This window comes from Crinia signifera, chromosome 5, assembly GCF_055691185.1.
Source record: "Crinia signifera chromosome 5, ASM5569118v1, whole genome shotgun sequence".
Taxonomy (NCBI): Eukaryota; Metazoa; Chordata; class Amphibia; order Anura; family Myobatrachidae; genus Crinia; species Crinia signifera.
Genome location: NC_139221.1, coordinates 62223215 through 62235081, shown reverse-complemented (window position 1 = coordinate 62235081; position 11867 = coordinate 62223215). Strand labels below are relative to the sequence as shown.

Sequence of the window (11867 nt, the reverse complement as noted above, 5' to 3'; positions counted from 1 at the left end):
AGGGCATGACCAGTCTCATTGGGCATGGGAGGGGGTTCCTGAGGTCAGTAGCAGCACAGAATTGGCGACGGTGAGAGTGAAAGGAGATAATCAGGGAAGTGTCAGCTTTTGACAGAGCTGAGGGGCAGATTTATTTAATCTTGATAAAGTGTCTGGGTTTTATCACCGGCCAATCAACTCCTACCTGTCATTTTTCAAACCATGCCTGTTACTTCACAGTTAAGAGCTGATTGGCCAGACACTTTATCACTTCACCAAGCTTAAATAAATCTGCCCCTCAGGGCCTTATTATGAGTCCGAGGTAGGGTGTGGGGTGAGAGTGGTTGAACATTAGTTCTGAGTGGGACAGGGAGCCAGTGAAGTGACTGAGGGGTACATTTAGTAAGATGGGACTTCGATTGAAGATTACATGTTACCCATAGCAACCAAGCTACTAATATATAATATACTAGCTGATCCGCCCAGCGTTGCCCGGGAAAACCTTGTTTTTTTTTCATTTCCAAAATTTTGTCTTATGCTCCATTAAAGGCTCAAGATTGTAATTTATTAAAACCTCCACCATAATGTTAGAATGTGTTTGCGTTGATACTCAATGCCAGCAATGAAATCAGGTGTGGTGTTGTTTGAAACACACCACTCCTGACTTGATAGCTGGTGTGTGTTGATGAATTCCACATCCACTCCTGAGATTTAGCACCTATGATGCATTTATTTTTGTGTGTTTGTGTGGGTTGTACTGTTTTTGTGTGTTGTAGTGTATGTGGGTGTGTGGTGTGGTGTGGTGTATGGTATCTGTCCAATGTGTAAGTGTGTGAGGTGCGTTACGTATAAATATGTGTGTGCAATGGTCAAAGTGGCAATTTAAGTGGGGGTATGGGAAATTGAAGGCTGAAGTTATGTGCACACTCCAGAAAAAGAGGGTGCCGCCACTGAAAAGGGTGCATGTCCTTCAGTGTAGTGTACCATGCTGTATGCTCCTTATACACATTATGCAAAACAGTAGTAGACCCCCCCCCTTACACTTGCCCCTTAAATATTATGCGACGCGGAAAGAGCCAAAATTCCCCTTATGCGACACAGAATGAGCAAAAAATGTATGCCACCTGGGTTGAGCCAAAATTCACATTATGCCACATGGTGGGGTGGGACAGAGATGGCGGGGTGACTCAGGGACATGCACCTCTATGTCACAATACATGTCACATTCATCCCACCTGCTACCTGTCTCATTCATCTGACCCGGCTCCTGTTTACATCAATAGGGGAAGCCCAACCTCCGGACCGCAGCATCCTGTGATCAGTATGGAGGTTGGACGGGGATCACACACATCCTCCGCTGCTGTCTGCTGTACTCTGCAGACAGCAGCAGAGTCAGGGAGGAGGTGAATGGATGTCTGTGTGCTGCATCCATTCACCTCGCAGACAGGGGCTGGAGGGGTGCACGGGGGTTGGGCTTGCCCCCAGTGCGATGATCGGCGGTCCTGGCGGGGGTGATCGCAGTCCCAGCGCTTGCAGATGATGTCATCTTCAACCGCCACCTCTGTCTACACTGTAGGTAGGCACCACAGTGTAAAAGGTGCAAATCCCAGATACAACCTGGCTTGGATGCATGTAGGGTTACAAACTCATCCCTTTAATCCGGAACACATATTACACAGGTTCTGTGGCTGATTAAAACCAGGTGAAATGGATCCTTGAAGCCAGCCAGCCTTGAAGTCAGATTCACCTGGTTTTAATCAGCCACAGAACCTGTGTAATTAATATGTGTCCCGGAATAAAGGGATGAGTTGGTAACATTAGATTCATGTTCCAAATGCCATGTCGGATCTGGGATTTTTGGTGTAAAAGAGGTATAAGTGTGTGCGTTTTACTGCTTGTGGGGTGTGTGGGTGTATCTGTCCAATGTGTAAGTGTGTGAGGTGTGCTACATATACATACGTGTGTGTGTGTGTGTGTGTGTGTGTGTGTGTGTGTGCGCGTATATGGTGTACAATGTGTACGTGTGTGATGTGTGGGCTATGTATTTCCCCAATAATTTGCAATTGTTGAAAGCCTTTACCATAATGTTAGAAATGTGTTTGCATTCATTCTCAATGATAGCTTTGTCTTCGGTTCCCAGATCGACCTTTTTTCCCAGATCAATTAATGCAAATTGAACCTTGGTGTTTTTTACATTTCTAATGAAATGACCCAAAAACGGCTTCAAGGTGCCCACCACCAGGTCCAGAGGTACCTTTTTGCCGAATTTGGCGTCTGAGTGCCACGGTGTGCCCGCAATGCAACAGACACGCACACTCTTCAACTTATTATATAGATATATAACACACACACACACACACACACACACACATCTATTGTATCACATTCTTCTTACAATCTGGAATTTCCCGTGCAGACACTTTACACAGTGACGTGTGAATGATGGCTGACACAAAACCCCTCACATAGAATTCTACCAGCTCTGTACCGTTGTGTACCTACAGGTCCCAGCACGCCTCACTTCCCACACAGACAGTACTACATCTCAGCCAGGGGGTGAGGATTTATTTGGGATATACACAGCAGGTTCAGGTTAGGCACACTACTGCTTTCATGCATCATTTTACAGAATTGTGGAGTTCATCTGATTAAGGAATAAAAACACAGAGTCAGAGTAGTGTAGCTGAGCGATGCTCATTGAACTGAGCTGTTTTCCGGTTTCAGCCTAATTGCTTGACTGAAATTCAAGCCTTCACCTTGTCATACATGCGGACACACTTCACGTCTCCCATGGTGCATGTCTGGAATGGAAAGAAGAACTAGGTTAGAAAACAGTCACGGTAGAATGGTTGAGTTCATTGTAAATTTATCAAAAATTCTCAGTCTCCTGCCAAATCCCTGACCATGTGCTATATGAGCAGTGCAATAGCCGGATCCTCCCTTACCATGAGTGTAAGCATTCCCCATGTGCACCATAGTGAGACAGACCTTGATGACCTTTGCACTTGGCCAATGCTCATTTGAGCAGTGCCTCTCTGGGTCTCCATTGTAACTGTAACATACAGTATGGCCAATGTGGCTGCTGTGCCACGATCAAGGTCCTAGTCACATTCCAAAACCTGCCCATTAATCCTCCTCTTTATGCAAACACAAAGGGCCTTATTTTGGTTCACTCCTTCTGGCAAAATTCTTCTTAGATGGACAAAACCCATGTGCAGAGAGGGGGGGGGGGGGGGCAGATGTAAAATGTGAAGAGAATTACAGTTGTGTTTAGAATTTGACGGCAGATAAGAACCATTTGGCCCATCTAGTCTGCCCCTCTTTTTACCATTCAGGTAATCTCAACCCTTTTTAATCCTTATTTCGTTGTAAGGATATTCATATGCCTATCCCCAAGCATGTTTAAACTGTTCTACTGTCTTAGCCTCTACCACCTCTGATGGGACATACACTTTGGTGTGCACAGTAAGGTCTTCATAGACTTCTCATGCAAGCACAGTAGCAAAGAGAAAACCCCTCATATGTGCAAACATCAGGACTGCGGCCACCTCTGAACATAGACCCCATAAGAGGAATACAGTATATAGGGCCATAATAAAAACAGCTAGTAGAGATCCTTGATAACCACAAGCACATTGTAATAACTACGCAAGTGCAGAAAAAAAAAAAAAAAAAGAAGGGAAGTGTCTAGACAAGGTTACACAATACCACCAAACCCTTCTGCACAACTATGATATTTATTTAACCTCATGTTTCAGACAGGAGCTACAGACAAGCCAATCAACTAACTGCATGCTATAGCTGTTCCAATCCATAGCATAGAATGCAATGTAGTCACAGTGCTAGAAACAGGGGCGTATTTAGCATCTTCTGGGCTCCATAGCAAAATCTTTGAAATCAGCCTCCCCAATTGTCACTACATTGCCCCTCAGGGTGGCAGAAAAAAAAAAAAAAAAAAGATGGACTGCATGTACCAGCATGCCTTGCCATAGATTTAGCATTCCCTAATAGCAAAACTGTGGCAGGGCATGATGGGACTTGTAGTTTCACAACAGCTGGAGGACTGCATTCTGGACATAACAGATCTAAGGTTTTGCTCTTTATAAAATAGGTTCCTTAAAAATATAGCACTACAAAAAGCACTCTGACCAGTCACATGCACCAGTATGTGTACAAAGGACTGGGTCAGAGGATGGGGAGATGTTCAGAGCCATTATCAGCTGTCAAAGCTATTTTTTGTAGGTAAAAGTAATGATCACTGCCCAACAATGGCTACAATAGTATTTGTCAACAATACTTTCTCTAGTCCCATTGACACAGTCATGGCTTTTATCCAACATAAATGCCCACCGCTATTGGCAATCTACACCTCAATCAACCCATCACCCGCTCAGAGATGCAGTCTTTATGGGCGTCACAGGAGTGCTACAGTAAGAGCCAAGTGTATATGGGTCCGTCCTAGGTCGGGGCTCCCATCCTCGGCCCCGGAGATGAGTGCGTGGCGTTGGGAGGACGGAGGAAGGAGGGGGACAGAGTGCGCTGAGGATTTCCCTATATACCGGGGATGAGAAGAGCAGCGGACCGGCTGTGGGACCTGACGCGACGGAGCTCCCTCGCGGCGGCGCAGGCATCGGCTGCTCATATCGGAGCAGCCCTGCAGACACAGGACCTGCCTGCTCGCCGGCTGGGGAGGCGCTGAGGAGGGGAAGAATGTGGTGCTCGCTGGAGGAGAAGCTGCCAGAGAGGCCGGGCCGCACTGCAACCACGAAGAGGACGCAGTGACACCCGGCCAGTGGAAGCCAACACTGCAGCCTCCAGCATCACCATCGGCCCAGGGGGACCACTGGAGGAGGAAGATCATCTACAGATCCCCCTCTACATGGATGCGAGTGTCCTGGTGGGCTCGGTGCAGGTCAGGCCGGTGAGGAGGACCCCGAGCACTCTCTTCCCTGCAGGCCCACCCCTGGCCCGCTGCCTCACCTAGGTGGGCCCCTGCCCTGGTAGTCTCACCAGCAGTAGCCACCCTTCCCTGCAGGCTTAGCCTTGGCTCCCTGTCCCATTCTCTGGCCTACTGCAGGCCCAGCCTTGACCCCCCTGTCTCACACCCTGGCCTACTGCTCAGCCGCGGCCCCCCAACAAAGGCCCCCGGACTCATTGGAAAGGGTCAGGCCCCAGCCGCTGACCCCCATCACCAGCAGATGCGGGAGCCCAACTCCAGCCACAGGCCTCACTGTCTCTCCCCAGGCCTCAGTGACTCCCCCCCCCCCTCCCCCTCCCCCACCACCACTGCAAATGGCGCCGCAAATGGCTGCCTAGGATCTGTGCACTCAACCATTTATAACCTTGTGTCCCCTGTGTGATAACTGTACTGTCTAAGCTATCTCTGCCATAACTGCAATGTATTTGCTCATACTGTTACCTACCTGGCTGCTGCAACGACCAGTGGCGCCGCTGATAGCTGCCTAGGCGCTGTGCAGCTTGGCGGGTATTTGTTCCCTATGTGATAACTGTACTGTCCCTGCTTATATTGTTACCTACCGGCTGCTGCAACGACCAGTGGCGCCGCTGATGGCTGCCTAGGCGCTGTGCAGCTCGGCGGGCATGTGTTTCCTGCATATAATGTCTCATTTTAATGTATGTAATGTCCCCCCCCCCCCCTCCCTGGTTGATCCTGCACTGTAAAATCCACAAAAAATTCCTAGTGTGCGCAAGCATACATGGCCAATAAAGTTGATTCTATTCTATTCGTTTCCATAAGCACAGACAGATTACTTTGCATACCTCCCAACTTTCAGGTGTTGTAAGGAGGTACAACGGCGAGCGCCCGAAATTAGACCCCCATTTAGACGCTGTGGGGGCATGGCAGAGAGTGAACTCCCAACTCCCCCCACACCACCACCACTTGACATTGCCGGAGCATCCCCGCATTATTCGGGACAGATTGGAGGTATGCTTTGTAGCTGCAATCATGGCACATGTGACTACTCTTCGCAATGCATGCCTGCCAACTTCTGGGACCTTTCTGCCAGGGGATCCTAACGGGAAGATCAGAGTGGCAAGGACAGATGACATGAGTCTCATGGCAAGGCATAACACTGCAGGGAGTTGGTAAATTGCAATACAATTCACTGCAAAACCAATACCTGGTGAAGTGGGAGGGTTCCCAGTGCACCCTGGAGTCAAAAATAACTCACTGAAGACTGGACTAATAGAAGTAGGTGCCCAAGTCTGCAGAGGGGGACTAGCCAATAAACCCTCCCAGAGGCCTGCAGTACAAACTTCTACGGTCCTTACACATGGGGCAAATTTTGTATTAGACAGTCAATGCTATCCAATTAAAGAAACCACAAATAAAAAAAATAAAAAGTTAGGATATATTTGATTGTGCAGCCTCTTTAATTAAAAAAGTAGCTATATTGAAATAAGACTGTCCACTCTAAATAAAAAAACCATACCCCCCCCCCCCCCCCCCCCAAAAAAATAAAATAAAAAAAATAAAGGAAATAAAGGGTTTCCTTGGATTTGAATTACTCGGTGTCTGAAAAATACACTTGTGCAATTTCAAGCAAATAATTTTCAAGATGGACATTCCCTTATTACTGAGTAAATAAGACTGTGCCACCAGGTCAGGGGAGGCTCCAGAGGGGGGCTGCAGAAGTTCAAAATTCAAATGGAGGAGCCACACCCACCACCATTCCAAAATAACTTGCTGGCAAATGGTGTTTCTCTAGAGCAGGCATTCCCAACCACGGTCCTCAAGGCACACCAACAGTGCAGGTTTTGTAGATATCCAGGCTTGAGCACAAGTGACTTAATTAGTATCTGAGGGATTCTGATTAAACCATCTGTGCTGAAGCCTGGATATCACTATAACCTGCACTGTTGGTGTGTCTTGAGGACCGTGGTTGGGAAAGCCTGCTCTAGAGTGTTTCTCTCCTGCGTGAACTGTGTTACAGACCCACCTCTCTGGAGCAGTCACTGCACCAGATGCTTTTTATTAAATGGGTCACATTGAGGCTTAATACAAAACATTAGTCTTTTAGGTCAGCACCAGAAAGGGGGGGGGGGGGGGGGAGAATGCAGAAAAAAAAAAGTTGTAATGTGACACTAGCTACGCACAAGCTGGAGTTTATTTTTCTTGCATAAGTTGCACTTCAGTTTATGCCCCATCACGGGTATGGTAGAAATGATAGATTGACATCTTTAAGTGGTCAACATACTCAGATAGACCTTTTGCTTGTGTCGACCTTCTTTAAATGTTGGCATGAGTTTCATTTTGTGTGTCTATGTCGACATGGACACCGTTCAAGTGTACTGCGTCCCCTCACTGTGCTCGGCACACTATTCTATTCTCACTCTATGTCCACTTGGATGCTAAAGAATGAACCAAGTCATTCTAAAACACCGGAAAAAAAAAAATATGAAACTAGTGTCAACCATGTCTATGTCAACCTTGAGTATGTCAACCATTAACGGTCGACCTAGAGCCAATTATGAGTCCGGATACACCCCCCCCCCCCCCCATCACAACGTTTTGTGAAACGGTTTTTCTGCCTACACCAGTGGTCAGGGAACTCGGTCCTCATTACCCCACACAGTGCATGTTTTGCTGGTAACCCAGCAGGTGCACAGGAGTACTAATTACACAGACACATTTTATAAGGTCCGCAGGTGGAGTTAATTATTTCACTTGTGATTCTGTGAGGAGACCTGCAAAACATGCATTGCGTGGGGTAATGAGGACAGAGTTCCCTGACCACTGGCCTACACTGTACAACTCCTATTATCTCAAATACGTATATGATAAGCCTACTGACACCATCAGGCACAACAGTCCATTGTAGGATTTGGAATATAACCGGTCCAGTCCCACAATTTTTAATATATGTTGGGGGGGGGGAATCCAAATCCAAAACTTACCACCACCAGCTGCCCATTCTTCAGTTCCCTTTTGATAGTGGTCTCTTTGCCATCCCATTTCTGTACCTGCGTTAGTACTCCATCAGCACACGTTATAATAGTCTGCCAAACAAAAAATTGAAACCACTCAGTTCTTGTATTCTCATTTCTATAAATGAATGATTGAGGAGAGCAAACAAAATGAAAAAAGGAAACCATTCCCAAAGTCGGTCCTTAATGCATCCTTACAGTCCAGATTTGAAGGGTCTCCATACTTTAATCATATTGACTTAAGTAAGAATTAAAACCAGCTGTGCTCATGCATGATATCCTGAAAACCTGGACTGTTAGGGTGCCTTGATGACAGAATTTTGGAGCCACTGGATTTAGGAATCCATGTGCCATATCGGTGATTAAGACTGTAAATTTAAGAGGAAGATCCAGGTTGGTTGCCCTTTTGTTCCATGGGAAGTTTTAGTCATCCATGAACTCTTGACAGGTTCAACTTTCCACCTGACACAGTCTTTGGAGAGGGTCACACGTGGTTGGTGCCTGAGATCTAGAGCAGGAGTTTTGAATCACGGCGCCCTAGAGTATATGAATTCTTTCATGACACCCCTAGGCCAAAAATTTCTTAGAGAAAATTTTGAAAAAAATTTTAAAAATAGATAAAAAGTAAATGGTGCTTAAGTTATACATATGAGGGCACCCCCCCTGCAAGTCTCCGAAGCCACGGCACACAGTTTGGGAACTACTTGTCTAGAGCCAGAAAAGATCCTGTTTAAGACCCCAGGGTACCACTTCTGCCTCTTCAGTGGGGTGTTCTCTAAACACATTCACTTTCCCTTTTAGAAGTTTAAGTAAAACCATTTGTAATCGGATGTAGTTAAAGTGTTGTATCGAAACTGTGGTGCCTATTGGCAGCTAGTAAATTTTTCTGCTGATGGGCACAATAGCCAGAGAAAGGCTGGAGTTTGGGTGCACCAACCAGGACTTTAAAATGGTTTGGCCCTTGTACTTGGCTCAACATTATCTACACGGTGCTGAATTGTTTTTTTAACATTGAAAATAAGATTAGATGGGAATAACGAATGACTGAGCTTGCAAATATACAACTGTATTCCCCTCAGTGTTGGCACCACAGTGCTGATACAGTAGTTATGGAATTGTTAAATTGGCATCAGGCAATAGTATCAGAATTAGGTGGTGGGCAGAACGATTATACCACCTCCAATTATTTTAAGTTAATTATACCAAATTAGATTTTGAAAACTAGACTGGCAGTTATATGTTTAAAATTGTACTGGTCTCTAATGAAGGATATATGGCATTAAGCTCGGGTCACATCTTCACATTGGGCCTTATTCTAGTTCACTCTTAGAGGCAAATTCCTTTTCAAATGGACGAAACCATGTGCACTGCAGGTGGGGCAGATGTAACATGTGCAGAGAATTAGATTGAACTAGAATAAGGCCCATTGTGAACAAGCCAACCCTGGCAAATTGTGGGTCCAAGCTCAATATCCAGGGACACTGCCGCCTATCCCAATACATATTAGGCTATTTAACACACACACTTATAGTAACTCCCTTTCTTGCTTTTTTCAAGCAAATTAACTGGTGCGCATCCTAAATGTGTTTGTGCGCAACACACATTTATAATCCGTTTGAGCCCCAGGACCCTACAAGAATATATATATACATACATACATACATACACACACACACACACACACACACACACATATACACACACACACACACACCCAATTGGTAGGTTACATTCTGCATTGATTACCTAACGCTTACACAGCTTTAATTTCTGGGGGACTGTGGGGTGCCGCTGCACTCTCTGCCTTCGCCAGCCAGCAGGGTTTGACCAACAGGAGATCCCCTATAACTGCACTTTATTTCCCTCATCCCTGACCCATTTTTTCCCCTGCACGCTCCCCACTAGTTCACTGTTTTAGTTAACACAGGTGGACGACTGACTATGCAATTTTCCCTTGAACTCCCCAGAGCCCAAAACCACCGATATCTACACTATCTATACAATACATTGTACAATTTCTAGTCAAATGTGAGCTGCCTGCCCAGCCTATTTGTTTTCTGATACCATAGTAAAAGGGCAGACTCGATGGGCCAAGTGGTTGTTATCTGCCATCAAAATCCATTTCCGTGTTTACTTCCAAAATAAAGTTTAAAAAAAAAATCACAACAGAATTGCATGTGAGTAACTGGTAGCAATGGAATCACCCCCTAGTAATAGTGACTTGATTCATGATGAAGGTATTTGCTCACCATAGTAAAACCAGAAACAATGAAAGTTTATCATGCATACAGGGGGTAAGTTATGTGAGGCCAGCCTGCCCACCTCACCTTTGTTTTCCTGTTATCTGCTGTGGTTTCATCAAATTCCTCTCCAAGTCTGAACTTCATCTCTGTAGTTTTCAAGGTACTTTCTGTTTTTAGGCAAATTTCATCCCCATTTCTAGAAATGATCACATTTGGCTTGGCCATAGCACCAGCCTTCCTTGTGGCAAAGCCAACTCCTGAAAGAGGAGAGAACAGGAACAGACTGGTGAGGAATGCAAAGGGCTGGAGGTGTTAGATACATCCCTGACCACAGTGCCAGGTACAGCGGATGGGATGAGGGAACAGACTGATCTCTCGGGTACACCGCAGAATGCACTCAGAATGGCAAAAAACACACACCACTTAATTTGTCTACCTCACAGAATAAAAAAAAAAAAAAGATATACAGAACAGGTTACATAAAGTGTATTTTAACATAACCCACATTACATTACATTTAGTATACAGTAACTATTCTTCTAGAACATTGTAAAGCACAACAGAATCATCTGGTACTTCACTTGGAAAGGTTTATAGATGAAGTTTAAAGTTGCTTGTATTACAGAAGCTTAATAGGGCATGGAGAACACTTACTACTAGTTTAGGTATGCAGTGGCTCTCCTACTGGTGTGGAACTACAAGCACCAGCATGCACTTAAAGCCAGGTCTGGGGCTGGATGCTTGGGCTTAAGTTTTTCAGGATACAGATTTATCTATATACTGTATAAAGGGGAATTGGTGCTGGGATTTTTTAGCGCTATAATCTCATACACCCATAGACCACAGGTCTCTGTAAAATACACAGGGTAGACTTGAAGGGGTCTTGTTTTTGGGCTTCCCAAAGAACTTTTGTTACATTTCTGTATATAAAGTACATGAGGGTTTCCTTATTTCTTGAAACGTTGTAATATCAAAATGTAACAAAAACTGTTGCTTAGTAAGATTGGTGAGCTAAAATATGTAATTTGGGAAATATTTAAAAAACATTTGTATTATTGAATGGAATGTACAGTATGGACTGGGATGCGCTTTTACGCACAACAGTGAGCGCAGGTGGGGAACAGAACGCAAACTTACCCAGACTCTGCATGTACTCATCGAATCCCTGGCTGTCACACAGCTTCCAGGTGCCGACGAACTGATCCACCATGATGGGTTATATGGGTGTGAGGCGGAATGAAGAGAGTGCTGGAGGCAGCGCAGGGCTCAGGGAGTCCTTATAAAGTGTCCCGAGAGAGCCAGTGTGGAGGGGGCGAGGTCAGTGGGGCAGTCCGTCCCCCCTCCCAAATCACTGTGATTGTAAGCTCAGGACCAGCTCAGCTGTTTCTGCAGAGCCCTGGCTGGGGGCCAGAGATGAGATGGCTCATTTTGGGTACAGAGGGATGCTTCCCGTGTAACACATGGCAGCAATAGTGATTAGCTCAGCCTGGGCAGAGGTGCATCTGATTAGGTGGTCACATTTACCTGGCTGGGACCTGAGGAATGTTCCAGTGCACACTGACAGCACCAGCTCTCTTCCATGCAGCTAATAAGGCACTTCTACAAGTTTCACTGCACAATACTTTATTGTGTTCCCCAAAAGTGCATGATGTCCCACTCTTCTAGAACTGATGTTAGCTATGTTAAAGAATTGCT

General features: G+C 45.6%; 1 protein-coding gene across 1 annotated transcript; it reads right to left on the bottom strand.

Annotated features, from left to right (window-relative positions):
* Window positions 1–2529: 2529 nt before the first annotated feature.
* Window positions 2530–11467, bottom strand: LOC146080264 (myelin P2 protein-like). Its single transcript, XM_083187332.1, has 4 exons — window positions 11310–11467; window positions 10257–10429; window positions 7900–8001; window positions 2530–2780 (listed from the first exon to the last, which is right to left on the bottom strand). Exons 1-4 carry the CDS (start codon window positions 11380–11382, stop codon window positions 2724–2726), a joined length of 405 nt encoding a protein of 134 aa, XP_083043458.1. The 5' UTR covers window positions 11383–11467; the 3' UTR covers window positions 2530–2723.
* Window positions 11468–11867: the final 400 nt, after the last annotated feature.